Source organism: Sinocyclocheilus anshuiensis, unplaced genomic scaffold, assembly GCF_001515605.1.
Source record: "Sinocyclocheilus anshuiensis isolate Anshui unplaced genomic scaffold, SAMN03320099.WGS_v1.1 scaffold916, whole genome shotgun sequence".
Lineage (NCBI taxonomy): Eukaryota > Metazoa > Chordata > Actinopteri > Cypriniformes > Cyprinidae > Sinocyclocheilus > Sinocyclocheilus anshuiensis.
Window position 1 is genome coordinate 1,994,889 of NW_015548264.1, and position 24,832 is coordinate 2,019,720.

The 24,832-nt window shown below is 37.1% G+C and overlaps 1 protein-coding gene and 2 long non-coding RNA genes across 3 annotated transcripts in view; 2 read left to right on the plus strand and 1 right to left on the minus strand.

The window, feature by feature from the left end:
- Window positions 1–6,994, plus strand: part of LOC107655553 (NADH-cytochrome b5 reductase 3-like) — a 13,692-nt gene extending 6,698 nt beyond the window's left edge. Inside the window, exons 2-9 of the mRNA XM_016443070.1 lie at window positions 854–979; window positions 1,068–1,140; window positions 4,642–4,748; window positions 4,850–4,979; window positions 5,154–5,237; window positions 5,319–5,404; window positions 5,595–5,694; window positions 5,830–6,994. Of these exons, the coding sequence (XP_016298556.1) occupies window positions 854–979; window positions 1,068–1,140; window positions 4,642–4,748; window positions 4,850–4,979; window positions 5,154–5,237; window positions 5,319–5,404; window positions 5,595–5,694; window positions 5,830–6,002 (879 nt within the window). The 3' untranslated portion in view covers window positions 6,003–6,994. The remainder of the gene's footprint in view (window positions 1–853; window positions 980–1,067; window positions 1,141–4,641; window positions 4,749–4,849; window positions 4,980–5,153; window positions 5,238–5,318; window positions 5,405–5,594; window positions 5,695–5,829) is intronic.
- Window positions 6,995–11,478: 4,484 nt separating this feature from the next.
- LOC107655617 (uncharacterized) lies at window positions 11,479–12,699 on the plus strand. Its single transcript, XR_001630466.1, has 3 exons — window positions 11,479–11,545; window positions 12,261–12,345; window positions 12,520–12,699. It is a non-coding gene; the product is annotated as an uncharacterized LOC107655617 (long non-coding RNA).
- A 4,517-nt stretch (window positions 12,700–17,216) lies between these two features.
- LOC107655618 (uncharacterized) lies at window positions 17,217–21,936 on the minus strand. Its single transcript, XR_001630467.1, has 3 exons — window positions 21,911–21,936; window positions 17,440–17,610; window positions 17,217–17,283 (listed from the first exon to the last, which is right to left on the minus strand). It is a non-coding gene; the product is annotated as an uncharacterized LOC107655618 (long non-coding RNA).
- Between the last annotated feature and the right edge of the window lie 2,896 nt (window positions 21,937–24,832).

The window sequence follows — 24,832 nt, forward strand, 5'->3', positions numbered from 1 at the left end:
GTGTGGGGTGTCTGGGGGGGGGGGGGTTAACACTTTGTCATCACAAACCTTTGTACTTTCACTCAAGTGAAATTTACTCCTTTTCTGGAGTAATATTTAGGTGTACATTGAGGCCGTCTGGTGGACAAAAGGATGACCTATACACGAGTTGACTCTGTCAGTGCTTCAACAATGTGAAAGAACTAATAAGAGACAAATAACTACTACTCTTTTTTTTATATATATATTATACTGTGTAATTAAAATGTCTACATTATTAAACTGAGGTGAAAACCAAAGACGCTGGTTCATGCGTTAACTTAAACTCACTGAGATCATCGACATTTCAAAACGTTTCGAACAGTTATGACGTAACGAAGCCTCGTTTACTGATGATTCATTACAAACGATTCGCAAAGGGTTTTAATCTTTACGTAACGACGTCACCAGCACTTAGCCCCTCCCTCTCCAGGAAGTTGAGAAAGTTACTAGAAAGTAACAGGCAGCTTACTTTCTAGTAAACGCTTACTCTTAGTCCGTAGGCTTGTTATCCGTCTTCGTTGCTTGAGAGAGTCTCAGTAAACACCACAGGAGAAAATTTCCTTCATCTTAAACGTGAGTATATACATATTAAATAAATGCTTGCAGAACGTCGTTTTTACTGTAATGTTATGTAAGTTATACAGATGTTTCAAATGCATTTCATCGCTTTAAAGGTTGTTAACTTTATTCTGGGGTTTGTTGACAGTCTCACACCCACCATCAGTTTGTTTTTAGCCTTTGCGCAGCACAAGCCCATTATAATTTTGTACATGAACCTGTTTGGTACATTACTGCATAATTAGAAAATGCCCTTTCATTTCCCTGTCCATAGCTCATCTCTGGCAGCTTTCAGTTCGTGTTTGATTTGATCCGGAGGCTCGTTGGCATAAAAAGAAAACCTGCCATTACTCTTGAAGACCCTAATACGAAGTATGCTTTGCGTCTTGTGGACAAAGTGGTGAGGATATTTTAAAATGTAGTGGTTTAACTTGTATATAAATAGATTTTATTAGTAGTAACAGCTAATTTAATTTCTCTCTTTTAAGATTACCAGTCATGATACAAGAAGGTTGCGCTTTGCTTTAAAATCACCTGAACATGTTCTTGGACTTCCTATCGGTGAGTGCAGTATTAAGACCGTTGCGTTTATTTTAAGTTCAATCACATACAAGTACAAGGCAAATATAAGGCTGTCTTTAAAGCATGTAAAACAATAAAAAAAAAGTGATACTTGTTTTTGTGCTACTGTAAAGCCTATCTATGACAAGCAATCGATTTCTCCACTCAAATCGTCCATGTAACCGTCATTTAGCCTAAAATTCTCTCCATAAGACGCTGAAATGTTCCGGGAGCATTGCAAAGCCCAAAAGGCATACGATTAAACTGATACAGGCCAAATGGAGTACAAAAAGCCGTCTTTTGTTTGTCCTTCTCAGCAACCTCCACTTGATTATAACCGCTAGCGAGGTCCAAGGTTGAAAACCACTGGGCCCCGCTAAGCGCATCAAGTGACTCCTCTATCCTAGGGAGTGGATATGCATCTTTTCTTGTCTTTAAATTTAACTGTCGATAGTCAACGCACATCCGCATATTGCCATTTTTCTTCTTAACAATAACCAAAGGTGAGGAATATGGACTACAGCTCTCACTAATAATACCTTGCTCCAAAAGTTGTCTAATATGATCCTTCACCTCTTCATATTGGCTTGGTGGAAGACGGCGATAACGCTGACGAACTGGGACATCATCAGTGACTGGTATCTCATGCTGTATAATTGAGGTGCACCCTAGATCATTATCACTGTAAGCAAACACCTCAGCATAATCATTCAGTAATGCTTTAACCTGAGCTATCTGCTGACTTTCCAGTAAAGGATATTCAAATTGAAAATCATATGAAAAGGTAGATCCAGCCTCTTGACTCAAAACCAAAGCCTCTTTGGAACCTAATGAAATCTGAACCTCCCCAGGACCTACATTTCGAAAAGAAATAGACTTTGAGCCTCCTGCTATTACCTCTGCTACATGCAAGCGTGCCAGGCGTGTATGAGGGGCCAGGCTGATATCTAAAGCACCAGCATTTACAATAGGAACAGCTAACTGGCCGCCCTGCACCTTCACCAAACCTGGAGATACCATCAGGGACCCAGGTAAAATCCCTTCATCTACCTCTAACCCCTCTACCAAAGCGATATAATCTGAACCATGAGTGTTCTGGAAACCTGTAGCAGGAACCAAACACATAGAACCTGCAGGTACCAGTACAGGTGAAGGGGCCCTCACTTTTGCAAAGCCCTGGTACACTTGAGCACATTGTCCAGGTGACATTACATTAAAAGAATCAGACCAAATTTCACTGCAATCTTTTATTAAGTTCATGCCCACCAATCCTGGAACAGTTTTTCTCTTCAATTTTGTTACAGGGTCTGTTGGATCTTTCACCACCAAAACGCCACGCTGTGACAAGACCTTATCCATAATTTGAACATCAATTTCCAAATAACCCAAGTACGGTATAGAAAGGCCATTTGCTGCTTTTAAAGACAGCCACCCACATTCTTTTAGAACATCCTCCCCTTTACACTCAAAATGTTCCTTAAAAAAACTCTCGGTTATGATGGTGACCATAGAGCCTGTATCTATCATAGATGGAACACATACTCCACCCATATACACATCCATAACTGGAGTAGGTCCTGTAAGCGCATGGAATACTTTTTCCCACGAAAGGGTGAAATCACCCGAGCCCAACTGTTCCCCTCCCGTAGTCTGGCTCTTAACTACAGAGGGAATTTGTTTCCCTGTTGCATAGTAGTTTGGACAGCTGGCCCCCTAGCCAACTCAGATGGTGTTACTTGACGTCCATCGTCACTGACAGTATTCACATTTGAACAAAATCGTGCAATATGTCCTACTCCCTGACATCTAAAACAAATAGGTCTTCCTGCTGAATCATACCTGGGTTCCTGTCTTGGCCTACGCCCCCGTCTCCCTTCAAAAACTTGAAGTCGTGCTACCTGCTGTGCAAGCCCCTCTAATTTCTCCTCCTGCTTCCTCATTGCATCTCTAAGTTCAAGAAGAAAAGAATCAGGGTTAACAGAATTATTGGTTGTAGTAATACCAGAGCATTCAGCTGCTGCATCTTCTGGTGCTAAATTATAGGGAGCTCTATCAGGCACATTATCTTCTTCCCAAAACAGCATAGCTTCTCTCTGCAACGCTGAGAATTTGATATTTGGGTCTTGTCTAATTAACCGTTTTAATTCTCGACGAAGTGAAGGGTCTCTTACATTCTCTGCAAACTGATTTCTTATTGTCTGCTCCCCACACAACTCCACTCCTCTATTACAACGATTTATATCCCCTGCCAAAGATAACTGAATGAGAAAATTCCCGCAACCCCTCACCTGCTTTCTGTTTTCTGTCAAAAAAAAACGCTTTTGAGAAGCAGTCAGAGAATAAGGATGGCCATATGCCTCCTTTAAAACCTCTAGAATCAACGTAGGGCTCCTGCGTACCTCAGGTGTGCTATATCTTATCTCCTGTTTAGCTCCCCCCTCCAAATGATCATAGAGAAATGCTGCCTGTTCTCTTTCTCTATATTGTCGGTAATTCATAGAGTTCTGCACTTCATCAACCCAATCATAATAGGAGATAGTACCTGGATCACCAGAAAACATTAACATCTTTTTATCTTTAGGCACATAAATCACTTCAACAGATGTTGTAACTTTACTTGTGGAGGCCGACGAGGCCGCTGAATAAGCCAGGCCTGCATCTGAAGGAGAATGTGAAGTTTCCAAAGGATCTGTTGTTGTTACTTGTTGTAACTGGGCAGTCAATGCTTCATTCTGTTGTTTAAGTTCATCCATCGCTGCTTTTTCCTTAACCAGCCTTTCCCGCAACGCAGCAAGCTCTTGCTCCATCATTTGGAAGTCAGTCATACAACAACAGTCTTTATATCCCAAGCAGTTTCACTGAAGTCTCTTGTCTCTTGCTCCACACTCCTCGACTCTTCAGCCTATGTCACTGTTTTGAAACCTCACCTTACTCTACATCAACTCGCTACCAATTGAAGATCCTGTTCGTGACGCCAAACTGTAAAGCCTATCTATGACAAGCAATCGATTTCTCCACTCAAATCGTCCATGTAACCGTCATTTATTAACAACTCGACAAAAGTTCTAAAACATAAATAGGCTTAGCTGGTAGCAAGTTGATACCGGAAGGGTTCAACACCCCCCAATATATCGTGTGCAAATGTGCAATAATTTATATCAGACATAAATAGTAATTCAAAACAGTGACACAAACCAGCTCCTAGTACCAGCTACGACAACAGTTTTCCAACTCTGGCACAAACCATCATTGCCGTCTAACAACAGCTACAACAACTGTTTTCCAAAGCTGGCATAAATCATCATTGCGGTCTCCAAGAAAGAAATCACAACCACCCATCTGGCATTCAGCGTGCACGCCGCCATTACCCCAAAGCTAATACCATGCCATTCATAAAGGACGTGAAACTACCGTACTCCCCCTACCAAACAGGACTACCATAAATACTATAGTGGTTGTAACCATCACACTACATTTAACGTTTATGCATTGCATATGTAGGACAACACATCTACCTGTCTGCCAAGATTGATGGCAACCTTGTGGTGAGGCCTTACACCCCTGTGTCTAGTGATGATGACAAAGGCTTTGTTGACCTGGTTGTGAAGGTATAACATACAATAAATATAACTGTAAAACAAACATTTTTCGCATCTAGAACTTTTTTAAAGTTCATTTTAAGTTTAAACATTTTGTTGCCTCATTTCAGATATACTACAAAAATGTCCATCCAAAGTTTCCCGAGGGTGGGAAGATGTCTCAGTACTTGGAGAGCCTTCGTATTGGTGACACAATTGATTTCAGAGGACCAAGTGGACTGCTGGTTTACAAAGGCAGAGGTTTGTAGTTTTAAAAAATCCACCGTGAGTCAGGACAATGCTATGAAAACATCTACTGTTGCAAGGAAAATGAAAATTAATTGCACATGAACATTCTGGAAGCATAAAAATATTTGACTGTCAAACACATTATAACATTCATTTCAAAACGATACAGTATCAACTTTTCTGCAGGATCATTTGCAATCAAGCCTGATAAGAAATCAGACCCTGTGATTAAAACTGCAAAACATGTTGGCATGATTGCTGGGGGAACAGGTAAGCACATGAGCCTTTTTTTTTTTTTTTTTGAGAACAATTGTAGGGATTTTCTTGCGAATTCATCTTTATTTCTTTTAGGCATTACACCTATGCTCCAGATAATCCAAGCAATCATGAATGATCCAAAGGATGAGACCGTGTGTTACTTACTTTTCGCAAACCAAGTGAGCCAAGGATTTTCTTCCATTTTTATGCACATACATATGTACTAATTATGCACAAAAATATATTTAATGTTAAAAGTGCAGTTACTCACAAAAATACATCTCTTTGGTTCAGTGAGTTTGTTGTCATGAAAAGTATGTCAAACTAATAATTATTCCCACTCACTACTCTTTTTGTCTTCTCCAACAGACAGAAAAAGACATTCTCCTGCGTACGGAGTTAGAAGAGGTCATGGCCAGTCACCCAACACGTTTTAAGTTGTGGTACACCGTCGACAGAGCTCCAGATGGTAAGAATCTCTTGCCTTTGTAGATGCTGTTTAGCAAAATGAAAAACCTCAGTTTGGGTGACTTACTCAATTTCAACTAGACATTAAAAATCAAGCAGAAGGTGACGAGCTGAAATAATCAACTTCATGTGTTAGGTTGGGAGTACAGCCAAGGCTTCATCAATGAGGACATGGTGAGGAACCACCTTCCTCCACCCACAGATGACACACTCATCCTCATGTGCGGACCTCCTCCCATGATTCAGTTCGCCTGCAACCCCAGCCTGGACAAGGTGGGCCAGTCCAATGACAGGCGCTTCACCTTCTAGAAGGATGTCACCTGAAACCAAGCAGTTAAAAAGTCAAAATTATAGCCATGCTACCACCTGCTCTTATATATTCCACATGCACAGTAACTGAAAAGGATCTATAATAATGCAAAAAAAAAAAAAAGCCTTTACCTTTCACTTTATATCAAAATGTACCAGCTGTGTTCCTGAGAAACCTCTGCATGCAAGATGTACCTGCCAATCAAGTCATTTGTTTTTTTTGTGCTTTTTAAGGCATCTTAAATGCAAACAAAAAGTGTTGCTTTTATTTCAGCAGATGCTGGATGATATTGGATTGAAGTCATTTAATGTGTCAAGATTTTTCACTTGCTTAATTTATGCAATTTATAAGCCTCAACGGATATTGGTGATGGATAATTTACAATTATAGTGTCCGTGTTACACGTCATTTTTACATTAGCAGAAACAACAAGCTGTTCGTCAGAGTAAGTACAAGGTTCATATTGTGCATTAGTTTTATGCTATATATATATATATATATATATGTAATCCTTCTGTAACATGGATGCTGAAATGGGACCTGGTGTTGTGTACACAGTTCATTTGTCTAGGTCTGCATTTTTTGATTCTGGTCCAGCGCTGCATATTAGTTTGTCTCTCTCGCCTGATTCAACTCTGTATAAGCTGCATGAACTCAACTGAGTGTCAGATTAGAGAGGAAAACGAAAGTGCAGGACCAGGATTAAGAAGAACCACTGTTTTAAGTAGTCAAGACAAAAAAAAAATTTACCAACAAATCAAGAGGTTATCAAAATTTTCAATCTGTCCCTTATTAAGTGTCTTTCTGTAAACCTTATTATGTTGCATTGTTGATTTGATTCAGTTCTAAGTGCATGATTCCATACAGTAAATGTATTTAAAGAGTAAAAACAAATGATTTATGACCTGTTTGCAGCTCATGTAACTTGTCTACATGGCCAAAAAGCATTTCTGCAATATTTTTGCATTTACCAATAAAGGTATATTCTTTATTGATTTTGTAGAAGTTCATATTTCAGAGTGTTTCATGTCAAAATGCTCTCTAAAATAATTTTATTTCTACAAAATGCCAAAAGAAATATCCCCAACAAAGGAATGTTTGTTTAATATTTATTGCCCAATCTTTCAACAAACTGATGATACAGTTCTGTCAATGTTTGCGTTGGCCGATCTGAACGTCTCACTGGTTTCGTTACTGAATGAACCCGTGTTTCGAACGAATCGGCTCATCAAATCGACTCAAACGACTCGTTCATAAAGACAGTCGTTTGTCGCCACCTGCTGGCGTAACAATGTAACGCGCAGAATGAAAACACGCAAACAGAGTGGAGAACTGTAACACCTCTTGTGACGGATTGGTCGTTTTACCTAAATGGCGTGACGTAATTTTAAACCAATTGCAACGTGTAAAACAGGAAGAAGGGCGTGTCCGTTTTACAGGTCGCAGTCAGGCTGATCGAAAAATGATAGTTGATTCCATTTTGTAATATTTGCAAACATGATAAGTAAATATTTGATAATGAATTTAGTTATAAACTATTCTTAAAAAGAGTACCTTATCATATTTTGGTAGTGCTGGTAATGCCATTTTCTTAAAAAGGTAAAGAAAAACAAAATATATATGTATATGTCAAAGGGGAAAAAATATTAAAGGGATATTTTTTTATTTCTGTCTCTTTTGTTTTAACAACAAAATGACTTCTTGCATGTTAGTTACACCTCACTGATTTGGTGGACAACATTTTTAATGTAAATAAAAATGTAAACAAATTGCTTCACTGCTACTTCAAAATATTTTTAAAAAGCAAATGAAAAATATTATGCCAAATTACAACCCCTTTAATTTTTTTCAAGAATTTCACTCTTTTTATCAGTAACACCACCTAAACACTTTTTTTTTTTTACTTTAAGCACTACAACAACAAAAAATACTTTTAGTATAAAGAAGTTTATTCAATGTAGTTATTGTCTATATATGATTAACTTTCTATTTACAGACAAAATAATTAGCATTACGTCTGCATGTGAACTACATGCAAATAATTTTGGACTAAACACATCTAATCAACTGTTCCCACAGCAGTTTCTCACACTGAGTTTCTGAGAAATGTTGAAAAATAAACCCACACTACCTACTTGACACTAATTTGGACCATTAAGGTTTTCATTGTGTAACGTTTTCTTATGTGCTATTTAATCTTGTTCTGTTTTTTTGTAGATCTGGGATTCTTTGACTCTTTAACTGTGCCATTGCCCTAAACTTCCTGGCCTTTGGTTTTTCAGACAAACAGGTAAGATGAAAGATAAGCACTCACCACCAGTGTTTTTAAGTGACGTCACATGTGGCCAAGTATGGTGACCCATACTTGGAATTAGTGCTCTGCATTTTAACCCATCCAAAGTGCACACACACAGCAGTGAACACACACACACACCCGGAGCAGTGGGCAGGGTTACGAGTCCGACTCTCTAACCATTAGGCCACGACTTCTATTATTAATATATAATAATAATAATAATAACCTATTTTTTTATTATTTATATATATAATTATTATTATTATGAAATATATAGTGTCTTTCTATTCATATTCTATAAACAATTTGGCAGAAACAGGTGGAATGGGCATAATTTACAAAATGCCAGCTATCAGTTTGAAAGCCACAGTGGCGCTAGTGACTCAACTCATGTTCTTGGGGGAAAAGGCTTTGATAGAGACAAGTGTTCAAGTCCAAACTAGACATTTACAAAATGTAAATTATGAGTGTTTGTGAAACTAAAACTATGTGTGCAATATTGTGTAATTTCTTAGATTATGTCTTTCCCCTACAGAATAAGAGATGTGTTTGGACCACACAGAGCTCTCAACATTTTTATACAGCTAAAATTATTATTATTTTTAATAATCGCTCTGGGACTCAGGGGGGGACCCAAATCATCCTCACCCCTTCATTCACACAACACTCACTCATATCGCAGCGATCTGGCTGGGATTGAACCAGCAACCTCTGAACTTTGAGGCAGCGCTCTTACCAGTGAGCCACAGATCTCTTATCTGGATATGTGAAGGAACATAGATTTCACTATTCACCTGTGATTTTGCAATAAACCAGTTAAATCTTTGGCCAAGTCTCTCCTATTTCAGCCCCACTCCTTCATGTCACATGAATCTGACTGGGATCAAACCAGCAATCTTTGAACCGTGAGGCAGTGCTCTTACCAGTGAGCCACAGATATTTTGTCTGTGTATATGAAGGAACTTATACAGTATTTCATCATTCACCTTTGATTTTACTATAAACCAGCCAATGCTTTGGCAGAGTCTCTCTGTTGGGTGATCGCAATCACAACATGCTGAAGTGGGATTTGAACCCTTGTCCTCATCACAGCTTTATTGATAGAGAACATCTGTTTAGCCACTTGCACCACCGTGACTCACACTGAAACTTGGTGTTTAGGGAAGTTTGAGAACAATTGAATCTAAGCAATAGTGGGATTTGAACTCAACACAATGCTTTTATCGCCTGAGTCACTGATATTGGCTTCTTTTTTTTTTTAAGGACATAGATCACTTCATTTCTTGGACATTTGAATAAATCACCTAATCTTTTCTAGCAAATTGTCTGCACTTACTTGTATGAAATAACATTGTTTCTACAGTATATGAGAAATGTCATTATTCTTTTTTTAATAGGAAAGTAGAGCACAGATTGGAATGGGGCAGTGTGATCAAGAAAAGACCGGAATCAAACACAGGTGAGCCAGCAGCTCTTATATGTAGTGCCAGATGCTTTTGAAACACTGGTTCATGAAGCTTTGAATCTTTTATGAATCTTTCAGTTGAATCAGTGGCCAAGTCACTTGATTTCCATACAACAAGGCTTCGTTATATTTTTTAATATTTCTGTGTTTTAACTGATCTCGGGTCAGTTTTATAGTTTAGGCTTGATTTTAGTGACAAACATAAAAAATGGAGAGTGATATTAATAAAACAACACAAATTATACAGACACTTTATCTTAATGATATTTAATGATTTGTAGATTACATTAAATAGATTACACTTTCATGTGAAAACATTCACAATCAGTTTGTAAAAGGTGTCATTTTGGACTTTTATTTATTGCATTTAGCGGGTGTCCTCAGCTGCTACAGTCAATCATTTTGTAAATCAGTGATTTATTTAAATTGTTAGAGAGTTTTGAATAGTTCCATGCTTCCCATCACTACTTGTATGTAAAAGATGACGTCGACACATTACATGACTTACGGTATCAAAATAATTTGCAGTGAATTATTTAAAACTAAGAATTATTCCCACTACCTTTTGGTTTTCTCAGACAGACAGAAGACGACTATCTCCAATGTTCTGAGTTAGAGGGGGTCGGTCCAAACAGTAAGAGCCTCATGCTTGTGCAGATTCTGTTTAGCCAAATTAACAACCCCAGTTTAGGTGACTTACTCAAGTTCAACCAGACATTAATAATCAACCAGTCATCATCAGAAGGCAACATACATAAATAGGGTCTTTCCCAAAACCAACACATGCAATCTCTGCATTTGAGCATTGGTCAAATCACAGAGCTTTATTTACACATTTTGATTTTTAAAAGTTTGCACTTTAAAACAAACTTTTAAATGTCAGCTCAACAGACCACACAATTGAGTAATTGTCATGCTTCTAATTAAGTGATAAAAAGCAGCTACCAAATTAAATATAAATATTTAAATAATTTTACGCACACTGTTTTTCTTGACATCTCTTGATTTTGATGGGTTATGCTTAACCTTAAATACTGCCCTATAGCAGTATTAGAGATGTGAATGTAGTGTCCATTAAGGACAATGAGCTTCAAGTGGACTAGACCACAAGTGTGGGTATTGGGACAGACCCATAAACAGCCGTTAAGAAGAACCACCTTCCTCCACCTCCAGATGACACACTCATCCTCATGGGTGGACCTTCTCCTATGATTCTGTTTGCCTGCAAACCTGTATTTCTTGATTCTGGTCCAACACTGCACATTTTACTTTAAAATGTACAATTTTACTTTAAAATTTTATTGCCAACGCATTTTCAGAAAGCTACATGAACTGATCTGAGTCTATCGGATTAGAGAGACAAACTAAATGTGCAGCACTGTGGGTCCCAGGACTGGAGTTGAGCGCTACAAACAGTCATCATTGTAGATCCATTCCAGCAGAAGTCATCTAAAATAAATGAAAGGAAAAAAAACCCAAGAGGTTAATGACCAAATGTTGCATTGCTTCGATTCAGCACTAAGCGCATGATTCCATACATGCTGTATTCAGTGAGTAAAAACAAACCTATATGCCCTATTTAATGTAAGACTAATCATTTATTTGTCTTGTAAGACAATGTATTATATGCAAGACAAATAACTTATTCCCTATTGTTTTACCTGGTCTAACTGAAACCATAAAACTCACTGTCCAGATACTCCTCAAGGGGGAACATATTTCAGCTCTTCGACAAATAAAGCCGACGCGTAATGCGATAAAGAGCGTCACGCTTCTCACCTGTAAGTACTTTCATCATACTCTTCACTTCTCTAGCAGTATTCTCATTTAGTCCTTTTTTATTTGTAAGTCATTATTTCGATGGTGTCTTTAACTTAAAATCTACTGTTTAACTTAAAATCTACTGTTTAAAATAGCTACTTGCTTAGGAAGGTTTATGAAGCTTCTATGAAAGTGTATCAGTCTTTGTTTACATGCTGCTCTCTGAACTCTCTGTTAGACCATTCAAATAACGAACAAATAGCCTTCTAATATTCATATTGTGAAATAGGAATCGTGTGTTATTCTGTGTTGTTGTAGTCTTGCTCTAGGCAATAATCTGCTGTTAACTACTGACCTGTTATTGTTCATGTTTTACTTTATTAATTGTTTATGATGAACTAAAAACTGACCATAACCTTTCAAGATCAAAATAATGTAAATATTCCAGAGAACCAACAAACTTTTGTTTTGTTTTGTCAACAGTCATACTGAAAGAGAGTTTTCTATTCAGTGTTCTTATACTTTTGTGACATGTAAAACAGTAATTTAATTCTGTCATCGGAACTAACCTGAGAAGAACAGTAGATTGAACCAAAATGATTACTGATACAGCAGTATTTAAGTATAATATGCTTTGCATTAAATTTTCACACTATATAGCTTTAATTTCATATGTAGACAATACCTGTCTTTATTGTATTACTGTGTCTTATTTTGTATACGTTTCCCCTACAGAATAAGAGATGTGTTTGGACCACACAGAGCTCTGGGACGTGTGGACAGACATTCGCTGTAATGAAGGACATCTGCTCATGGACAGGTGAGACTTATTACTTGTGTTTGTGTTTTATTGTGTACTTGGCATGTAGGTTACCATCATTTTCTTTTTGGAGGCTCACCCCTCTAGAAAGCAAATGATGGTAACCTAAATGGGTGGGGAAGGGACGGAGGTTCAAAATTTTTATACAGCTAATTTTTTTTTTTTATTATCAAGAAGCATAACCGCTGCTGGACATTGCTCTGGGACTCAGGGGGGGACCCGAATCATCCTCACCCCTTCATTCACACAACACTCACTCATATCGCAGAGATCTGGCTGGGATCGAACCAGCAACCTCTGAACCATGAGGCAGTGCTCTTACCTGTGAGCCACAGATCTCTTATTTGAACATGTGCTGGAACTTATATTTCACTGTTCACCTGTGATTTTGCAATAAACCAGTTAAAGCATTGGCCAAGTCTCTCCTATTTCATCCCCACTCCTTCATGTCACAGGAATCTGGCTGGGATCAAACCAGCAACCTCTGAACCTTGAGGCAGTGCTCTTACCAGTGAGCCACAGATCTCTTGTCTCAATGTGTTAAGTAACTTATATTTCACCACTCACCTGCATGTGATTTTACAATAAACCAGTTAAAGCTTACGTATAATCTTTCCTGAATCACCCCCACTCCTTCATACCACAGGAATCTAGCTGGGATTGAACCAGCAACCTCTGACCCGTGAGGCAGCACTCTTACCAGTGAGCCACAGATCTCTTGTCTCGATGTGTTAAGTAACTTATATTTCACCACTCACCTGTGAAATAAACCAGTTAAATTTTGCTGAGGTGGGATTTGAATCCTTGTCTGGATCACAGCCTTCACTTCCAAAAGCATGTATTTAGCTATATGATGACAATTTAACACAAGCAATAGTGGGATTCGAACGCAGGTCTCCAAGATTAAAAATGCAATGTTTTACCTACTGAGCCACTGAGTTTGTAGTGCTGTTTGCAAGTTTGTTTCAGGGGTCTTTTTGATGTTATGTTTAGTTAAAGCATTAATTAAAGCTGCCAGCATACCATAGATTCCACTGTCCGTAAGTAACAGCTGGATTTGAACTCAGGTCTCCAAGATATAAACACAACCTTTAATCCTCTGAGACACCGACTCTGGATATAAACTGTTTTGACCTTGATATTCTTGAGAACCTTGTGTCATATGATGAAAAATGTAGCTTACATCGTTAAAACAGAAAAGAGATTATTGCACTTGTAAAATTTGAACATCTGTGTTGTAGTTTTGTTTTTCAAAGACCCGCATTTAAACCACACCATCATGACTGTTTTTTTTTTTTTGTAGTGGGATCTCAGCAAATGCAAAAACACAAGACTCAGTTCGCTGAGCTTGAAGGGGTCATTTTTGTCACATATAAATATTAAGAAAAATGGAATCTGAACACATTAACTGTGTGAATGTATTTAATTTTTATGGAGCATTTTGCTTTTATTTACAAGATTTAAGTTGGACTCAAACCTGTGTCTCCAAGAGCTAACAACTCTTTTATGTGTACTAGAGATGGTCACAGCTCACCCATTAAGAAAATAAATAAATAAATAAATAGGTTATGATTACATTTCTTTTGGCTAAAAGCAATTCATTATTCACAGGATTCATCAATGCTCGTGTCAGCCTGATCAACTCATTCTCCGTGTTTGTTGAGATTTTGCAGGGGAAGAAGCTGATATCAAATGTGTTTTATGAGTATTGAGTGAAATATTGTACCAAATAGAATGTTGTGGGAAATAAATCCAATCGATTTATTAACAAATGTCTGTCAGATGTCAGTCTTGTGTTTAAATGCATGAAACTGATAACACAAACACATAACTTGTAAACAACATTTGTTTATTGAAATATGAATTAGTAACATAGAACCCGACAAACAAACCCAGCAAGTTTCTAGTAATCCTAAAGCCCTTGATTAGCTGTTTCAGGTGTTTTCAATCAGGTTAGAGCTAAACTCAGGGAAGTGGCTCAATTGGAGCAGGATTAGACAGAACTGCCTTTTCCTCCTGCTGTCGGTTTAAATGTATAAATGCAGATACACTTATTGTCCACAAGTGGGAGCTGATACACTGATCTGATCTCATGCATGATGTGCAATGTACTGAATGTTAATCAGTAAAAAAGACTCCATTATACACAATGTAAATGTTTAGTTGTTTTATCAGTCAGTAATTCATAGGTTATAGATGTTAACAGTAATTTTTATTTTAATGATCGTTTAACTAATGATCAGTGATCAATCCATGATTTAACATGAATTTGTAGGTCTGCAGAAGCCAAACTCTTCTTCCTTCATCTTTAACCTCATGACCATCCAGAGCTCCGGATATAGACTCAGAGCTTCACATCCTCCTCATCAGTGACTGAGAAAGAGCCTCACCAAAAGCTTCCTGATGGAGAAAAGAGAAATGAGAGAAAAAGATTTCTGATGCTGCTGTATCAGCAAAAAAAAAGGTGTTTTTATGGAAATTAAAATCACATGACACAGACCATGTAAATTAAATAAATATTTATCTATTGGTTAGAATGCATGTTGGCTTTTGTTATGCACTTATTTACAGCAATTGATTTATACATGTGTAATAAACTGAAAAGCATGTTGTACTTGAATAGTCTCCACCATAGTTTGCGGTGCTGCATTATGAATGCTCCAGTCACTCACAGAAAGGAGTGTGAATATATGGTTTCCCTACTGATCTGGAGAGGAGAAAAAAAAAAGTTGTTAAATTCACTTATTTGTATAGCACTTTTTATTATACACATCGTTTCAAAGCAGCTTTACAGAAAATGAATGTTTCTACATTACAAATAAGAGTTCTGTTAACAGGTGTAACTGTGCAAAAGTAATGTTCATATGGCAGAAATGTTCTAAAATTAGGCTAAACAAATCATGCAGTTAAGTAACATCATGTATACAGAAACAATGAACAAATTAAAGCATGATGTGATCATGTTGATTACAATGAAAGGAAAATGTAGCAGTTTGGTATGTTTATTCAGAGTCAGCTTCATCTGAAGTCCTCTCAAGGGTTGGCGTCATCTCTTCACAGGTGTTGGGTCATCTGAAGTCTTCATAAGAGGCTGGATATAGTCAGCAGGACCAACCTATAGATTACACCAGCAAAATGTGATGTAATCATACTTGGGAACTGGCACTTTTTCCACAAAGACACAAGAACAGGGAAAGACTTGCAAAGCCCAGTGAAGAGACTCATTGTGAGGGTGATGTCTCATTACAGGGAGTCTTCAGGTGGTTCTTGTTCTGAAAGCAAGGTAGAGAAGGAGAAAAACACCGGAGAAATGGTTAAGTGATGCTCCATCACATTTCAGTCCTGTGGCATCTGCTCCTCCAACACAGTACTTCTATAGTAGCCAAGACGTTTAAGTATAAAATACAGTAATGTACAGGTTTACTGTGATTACTTCTATTATATAGTAATGGGATATAATACATTTTTTGGAAATTTAGCCTAGCATGATTCTGAAATGACAACTGCTCACCTATTTTAAACTTTTCATTCTCCTTTAGGTCCATCAGCATCCTTCGCAATAAATCCAAGTCTATTAAATAACTCCCAGTCCCCACCAGCAAAAATCACGTTTAAAAGCCTTAATTACACAACGATGGATGAAGCTGCATGAAGAGAATGAATAGCATCCCGTAAATCTACTAATTAAGTGAGGAATAATCTTATAATAAACAGTTTTAATGCACAAGGTAATTTGATAAGCTGTGCTGATAATATACAATTGTATTATATACATGACTTACCTTTTAAAAGTTCGTCACAGCGGTCTCTTCTGCTGCATCTCTACGGTGCTGATAGTATGAGCGCTAACTTCCAGGAACTATTGAACGGCTCCACGATGCGCCGTAAAAAAAAAAAAAAACTGGTCCATTGGAGTGAACGGAGTTGTCGCAACTCGCAACTCTCTCTCTACGGCTCTGGTTCAAACAACACGTGCAGACCGTTTTAAACACAGCTTCTGCATATGACAGCTCAGTGACAATAATGTCACTAAACAACACTTCCAGCTCATCGGCAAATAAAATCGACGCACAATGCGATAAGTGATGTTTTATTAACAAATTTCGGGAGGAGCACGCGCAGATAATTAACACGGCCAATCCATCATCAGTAATTACACCATCTATCCAATCAGCACAAGAGAGAACCCCTATAAATAATCAAAGCAGTCTTACCTTCATTATCTAGTCTTTCAGCATCCCTCTACCACCCCGAGTCCTCACCTTCAGCCCGTTCCTATCCCAGCACGGGGAGGAGCGCTCTGGGTCCTGGCTAAAAGCCGAGCTCGGACCCCTCTCCCCGGACAGAGGGAGTACCCCGGGCTAGAGAGTAATTACCGAGCTCGGACCCCTCTCCCTGGACAGCACGCCAAATACGCATAACCTTTACTCAGTTTATTATATGTAAGTGTGAACTCGTGAAAGTGCAGGAAACGAGTGTCACAGGAGTCACATTAAAGTGTCCTTTCACACAGTGCATTTCTCTTGCATTATCTTCATTCAGTCTTTTATTATTAGATCTTTTGTTCTAAAAAAGTGGTGAGGGCAGTGCTGGTTATGACATCACAAAACAGCATTTTTAATTTGGCAATAGAGTATTTGCTTTGAGTATTTGCTACCAAGAGTAAACACATATCTATGTAAACCTCAACAATTAGCAGTGTCCAAAAATAATAAGTAACACAGTTATTTGATGTTATAGAGATTTGTGCTGACACATTCAACTTCTCAAAGAAGGTTGTGACATTTAATCTGATAACTTTGACAATTAAATTTGCCATTGTCTGTCCCGGGATTCTATACAGTAGGCCTAGCTTATTTCCAAGTAGGATCTGCTGGTCCACTTTCACTTCCAAACCAGGAATTCATCCATCCATTCAGTCCCTTTCATTTACATCTCCTGTTGTGTTTCATGGAAGAAAATAAAAAAACATACAAACAAGTTTGGAATGGCGTGATGAATTTTCAATTTTGGGTGAGCTATATTCCTTAAAGAGATCTGCTCAATTGTGTGCCAGTCGAGGGTTATACTGATGTAATTTAGGAAGCAACATACCAGGATCAGGATTGTGAAAAAATAAAAGGATATGGGAGAGGACGAGACCCACACAGATAAATGAAGAGAGAATTCCACACATAGATCCAGGGTCAGGGCATAGTGGGAGAGAGAGACGTCTGTGGGGGATGTGCTGGCTTCAAATAAAGATAGAAAGAGCCAAAGGATCCCCTAGATGAAAAACAACAAGGTATCACTAGATACTGGCATTCTATACAGATTATAGGGATAACTAATCAGAGCATCCTGATACTCTGAGAAAGAGACTGACTGGGGGACAGAAAGAGATTTCCCAGAGGTGGAATGTGTAAAACATGCATCCCGTGAGATGAAGGGAAAGGACAGGAAAATATTTCCATGCCAGGGTCTATGTGGCTTAAATCCAAATGTGTGTGTGATTACAAGCCCCTTTTATACCTACCAGCAGTGCTTCAGAGTGAACTTCCTAACAATAGTTCAGGAGGTGCTTGTCCGTAAATTAGAATGTCAATGGAAAAGCTAATGGTACTACTGTGTATAAATAGCTGCTTACCCAATCATTCCGACAATTCCTCTGTCATCCCTCCATCACCCTCCCTTCCTCTCTATAATGTTGTCCCAATGGGAACCAGGAAGCCACACCTGTCTACCTTTTCCATATTTCTAAAATACATTAATCATGAAATTAATTAACTATTATATCATAAACAATTTTTTTCATAATCGTTAATTGTCATATGGATGCATCTCACTAAAAATGTCCAGTTCGCTAAGGCTGCATTTATTTGATTAAACATACAGTAAAAAACAGTAATATTTTTATCTCAAAATAGCAAATAATTTTATATATAATAAAATACATATAGTTTAAAATGCAGCTTATTCCTGTGATAGCAAAGCTGAATTTTCAGCAGTCATTACTCCAGTTTTCAGTGTTTTCAGAAATCATTCTAATATGCTGATTTGGTGCTGAATAGAACATTTATTATATTCTATTTTTATTATTTTATCACATAACTTATTACTGTATTATTGTATTTTGAATACACCTGAGCAGCGTAAGCGTGGAACTTTTTTCAGGATTCTCTGATGTTCAAAAGAGCATCATTTATGTGAAATGTAATTTTTTTGTAACATTATAAATGTCTTTACTGTCACTTTTCACTAATTTAATGCATCTGAATACATGAATTAAAAATCATAATGACCCCAAACTTATGAATGGTATGGTAGTGTATATATTTCTATAGTTGATAGAAAAATATTCCCACTTCAGAAATGACAATTTAGACAACTTGACAGCTCAAAATAGTTTTTTTTTTTAGTTCATACTACGTAATTAAAGTAAATGCTTTAACAATCTTACTGCCATTGTGTGATTTGCATTGATTAAATCAAATCTATGGAAAGAATCAAATACATTTTCAGTGATGTCATTGAAAAGGTGTCGACTGAGTTCAACTCATCATAGTAGAAACATTCTGTAACTGACAGATCATTTCTCTGAGCAGTGTGGACTAGTCATTCTTCTGATGGATGGATTATGTGAGTTTCTCTTTGACTATGTGCATTACCTCAAAGCACCAGACTGGAAGTGGCCTCTGGAAGGCCCAAGCCCACACCCCCCATTTCCTCCTAGAAACGCAGGGATCACGCAGCAACTGTTTCTGGGGAAGATCCCGTTGGCAGCTTCCTGTGCCATTCCCACTCTGTGAATAAACACAACGCTTCTGGATCTGTCTCATGGAAGCCTGAAGGCCCCCCACCCCTAAAAAAATATCATTTCCGCTTCATCCTGCTCTTTCCTTCCTCCTATTAGTCTACACTTGAAGTCTTGAATGTATGCGAAACACTCCTGTCGGGTCACATTGATCCCTTAAAGTCAGGGACTGGCTAATAATAACACAGACCAACTGCATCCTCTTTTTCAGACATCCCCAGGATGGGGGCCCATCAAAGGCGACCCGACCCAACGAGGTAGCCACATTGTCATGAAGACGGCTGGTGTGGATCTCCTGTCCTAGCTCCGTCAGCTCTACAGTAGCATTCTGAGATAATCTACAGGCTCCGAGTTATCAGACCAGAGGCAGATAGATGATTCTTCTACAGGTCAAAGGTCATATCTAAACACCTACCCACTGATTGTTTCCTTGTAGAGGTTAAGAGCTTGTTCCACTGTTCATGGTAAATGCTCCCAACCTAGATCTTGGTCTGGTCACTCATCTGAAGATGCATCACAATTTAAATGTCACTTTTTGCAAACACCATTAACGAAATATAGCAAAATCCCATCAATAATCTTTTGTTTGTCACACAGTGCCACTTAGATGCTTATGTTCTCAAAGACGTTGATGTTAAATTGGGTTTTTAGTCTAGACTCAAAGCTATGGAGGAATTGGAGTGTGACTAAATATATATATAATTCATAAATATCTATCTATCTATATATAAAATGAAAAAAAATCATCTGTTGAAACTATAATAGATATTTAAAACTGCTCATTTAATTAATGTTGAAAATATAGATAAATGTAAGAAAATAAGAAAAATCATTAGCATCACCTTTAAAGTTGACAAATATATAGTCAATATAAACAAACAGCTTTTTTAATGGTAGTCAAATGTAACAATAAAATAATACATTATTAATTCAAATGCATAAAGACAAGTAATTTGTGAATACTTTATAAAAATGCAATATAAACGTTACATTAAAAAATAATTTCAATGAATTATTCCATTCATTTTTTTTACATTTGTTAAGTAATATTTGTGAAAAAAACATTGTGTGTGTGTATATAAATATATATATATATATATATATATATATATATTATACATTATATATATTATTTTATTATATTATATATATTATAATATTGGCACCCTTGGTAAATATGCGCAAAGGCAGCTGTGAAAATAAATCTGCATCGTTTACCTTTTTTATCTTTCCTTCACAAAATTCACAAAATTCTAACCTATCATTGGAGTAAAACAATTGAAAGTGGGTGGAAACTCACATTATGAAATAAATGTTTTACCTAATGCATGTTGGCCACAATTATTGGCACTCTAGAAATTCTTATGAGTAAAATATCTATGAAGTATATTCCCACTCATATTCAAATTTTTTTTTTTTTTAGAACACCAGGGTGACTAGGGGCATGAAATTGTCAGGCCATGACTTCCTGTTCCACAGGAATATAAATATGAGGAACACAAAGGCCAAATTCCCTTAATAATTTTTTTTCTTTGGTTTTACAAGGAGTAAAACCAAAGAATATAGTTCTGATGTGCTGAACAAGGCTGTTGAGCTTCCAGGCAAATCTGCCTGGAAGAGGACTTGTGTCTATATCATCCTAATGCATGGTGAGGAGGAGAATTTGAGTGGCCAAAGACTCTCCAAGGATCACAGCTGAAGAATTGCAGAGATTAGTTGAATCTTGGGGTCAGAAAGCCAAAAAAAAAATCAAACAGCTCCTACATCACCACATGTTGTTCTGGAGGGTTTCAAGAAAAATTCTCACTCATCCAAAAACAAACTCCATCATATTCAGTTATCAGACACGACTGGAACTTCAAACAGGACTGGCGTCTATGGTCAGATGAAACTAAAAAAATAGCTTTTTGGCAGCAAACCCACCAGATGGGTTTAGTACAAACAGGGATGAAAAGTACCCCATGCCCACAGTTAAATATACTGCTGGATCTTTAATTATGTGGGCCTGTTTTTTTGCCGGAGATCCTGGACATCTTGTTCAGATACATGGCATCATGGATTCTATCAAATACCAACAGATAAAAAATCTAAACCTGACTGTCTCTGTTAGAAATCTTATAATGGGCCGTGGTTGGATCTTCCATCAGGACAATGATCCAAAACAAACATCAATATCAACAGAAAAATCTGTCACTGAGCACAAAACCAAGCTTCTGCCCTGGCCGTCCCAGTCCTCTGACCTGAACCCTGTAGAACATGAGTGGAATGAACTGAAGAGGAGAAGCACCAAAATGGAGCTGTGAATCTGAAGGATCTGGAGTGATTCTGGATGAAGGAATGGTCTCTGATCTCTTGTCAGGTGTTCAACAAATTTGTTAGGTATTACAGGAGAAAACTAAGCTGTTATTTTGGCAAAAGGATGTTGTAACAATTGGGTGCCAATAATTGCGGCCAACATCAACTAGAGAAAAACATTTATTTCATAATGAGACCCCACCCCACACTTTCCATTGTTTTATTTCAATGAAAGTTTAGAATTTTGTGAATTTTTGGAATGAAAGATAAACAGAGATTTATGCAGATTTATTTTTAAAGCCATCTTTACTCAGATTTACCAAGGGTGCCAATACTAGTGCCTTTGTATGGAGGAATTGGAATACCATTTAAAAATGAAATTAGAAATCAATTAAATCAAGTATTAAAGTACTAAATCAAGTATTTTATACACACACACACACACACAGATAAATTCCACAATAACCAATATCTTACATATAGTGTTGAATGGCTGCTTTTCCAGCTGTAGACACAGAGGATCTGAAAGACATTTCTTTACACATTATAATACCATAACTGCCTGTCTGTTTGAAATTAAGAGGTTTTAAACACTTTGAACATAAATGAGTGCTTTGGACTGAAAAAGAGGTAGAAATAAACAAAGGACTTGTGGAGAGTGGAACTGTCAGCAACTGATGAGAAAAATAAACTAGATCATAACATTGGAGGAGTTACCCGTTCAAACGCATTCTCACACACACGAGGTGCTGTTTTTCCTCTCGGGGATTGACTCTGGTTGGTACCAGGCTGCTGATAAGGAGGTGCAGAGTGTTCTGTGTCCTGTCAACTCCTAAATCACACACTTTCAAGGATACTCACACACACACGCACATACATTTATCTCACAGTAAAAGGGAGAGTTCAAACAACACAGGCAAGATTATGCAAATGTTATTTTGATCATTAAAGAGACACCATGCAGAATGTCTGACATGTCAACTCTGTTTGGAATCTACTGCATTCTTGTGTGTCATGTTGCCTGTTCTGCCTTTTTAAGCTTTGAGTTTTAATGTACACACACATGCACACACTGACCACCTGTGTCTCTGAGAGCATTGCTCAGTCTTTCCATTTATCATTACACTATAACTATCTATATTCACTGACAGACCAGGTATCACCCTCCCAGGAAAACTGCTAAAGACTTTCCCATGAGGGAGTATGACATGCTATGATGAAGTCTTGAAGAGAAGAACATGTAAATCATTTCTGGTAGGTTAATTTTGTGAAGTAAGGAAAAATTTTCATTTTCTAGAGAAATAAAATAAAATAATATAATAATAAAATAACAATAAATAAATAAAATAAATACAAAATAAAAGATTCATATAAGTTATATAAGTTATTTAGCAGGCAGCTGTCTTGATAGTTTTTCTTTTACCAAAGTAAATGGGTAGTGCACCTGTCAAACTCGAATATGAACAAAAAATAACAATAAAATAAATAAAAAAAATAAAAAAGCAAAAATTAATTAATAAAAAAATTATTAATAAATTAAACTAAATTTAAAAATATCATATGTGGATTCATGGAACACAAAGTTATATAGCAGGCAGCTGTAAATAAATAAATAAAAGCAAAAATAAATAAATAAAATGTTAATTATTAAATTAAAATAGTACATTAAAGGAGGAAATTACCTAGATTAAAATACCTAGATTATTTGTGTGCTTGGATCACAAATGTAAATAATAATAATAATATATTATGTTGCAATAAATTATTACCTACATTCATAATTTTACTCATACTCATAATGGGTTTTAATGTTTTTGTCTCTTAACGTGACACATTATTGTATCTATATATCTATATACTATTCATATAGTTTGTTTATATGCTCATTAATTCATATGTTTTTAATGTGATTTATTTATTTATGTTTGTTTGTTATTATTTTTCATTTTTCGATAATTTTTATGTGTTTATGTACTTTTGGCTCTTTCCTTTTAGAAGTTTCGTCATTTGGTCATCTTGTCATATTTTCTGTTTTGTTCAACTTAAAAAAATAATAATTCTAATTGAACTATTCCTTTAAAAGACAAAAAAAAAAAAAAAAAACTCACCAACAAACTGCCCTCTATGTGAATTAATAAAGTATTTTAGTTAAACTGTCTTCATTGCAGGATGAATCATTTAGTAATATTCAAACATTTGAAGCTGCTTGCGTTTTGAGTCACAAAACGATTTCAGATAACTGGAACATGGAATGTGAGCGCTGGACATGTACAGTACACACTATACACTTTCCACATATCTGAAGAACGCGTGCCATAAATCTCAAGATCAATTAAATAAAGAAGCTTTAGAAATGGCATTCATCATGGGGGAGGCTTGGCCCTGCCCTGTCGGTGCTTGGCACGGCGTCTCAGCGCATCTAAAGAAGAGCGAGAGTGAATGAGCGCCACATTCTTGGAATGCTCTTACCTTTGTGGCTCTTTAATGAGGCAGGGTGAGCGCACGCTCTCCCTGTGACAAACCCTCGCGCCACTGAGCTAACGATAGATGGGAGGCGTGAAGCCAGACGTGAGAGTGCCGGCCTCCAGCCTTGCGACCCCCGAGCTGTTTAACATGCGATCCATCACTCACCATGCTGCGAAGAGTGTCAGAAGGGCACCCTCGAAAATCTGGCCCAACATAGTTCCCTAGTTATACAAATGCTTTACTCTACAAGATAGAGCTGGATGTGTGTGTGAGTGGAATTTTGAAACCATTTTCTTCTGTGAAGTCAACTTTTCCAGCCCAAACGACCTGAAATTTAACTAAACCATAAATGCTGAATGGTAAAATCACTGTCAACTAGATAAAAATGCTGGGGTTTACCTAACAATTTTTTAAATGTATTTTATGGATTTTGGGATTTTAAAGTTCAACCCAAATATTCAGATGTGTGCAGTGCATTTTATGGAGGACTGTTTCCTGGGAGAGTAGACTACAATGTCGGCTGTTCTGACTCATAGACTGTAAGTACATTTTTCATATTTAAAGGATTTGCCACTGATGATTCAAACACGAGTTTTGAGCAGTGTAGAGTAGCGCTTGTTGTTTGTAATTTCTCTGATCACAAATGCAGACATGGTTTTATGTTTACACGGCGCGATGCAACGCAACGCGTAAAAAGACAGTATAAATCATTATAATCCATAATTATGTCCCCACTGGATGCAACAAATGCCTCGTTTATAATGGGTTTTAATGTTTTTGTCTCTTAACGTGACTAACTGATGAAACACAGTTTGAAAACCAAAATATGTCTACTGTAATGTCTGAAGAATGACAGATAATATCATTGCTCCTGCTGCACCTATGGTACGGCAGCAAAGTTTAAATAGGAAAAATATCGAAACTCTTTGGTCA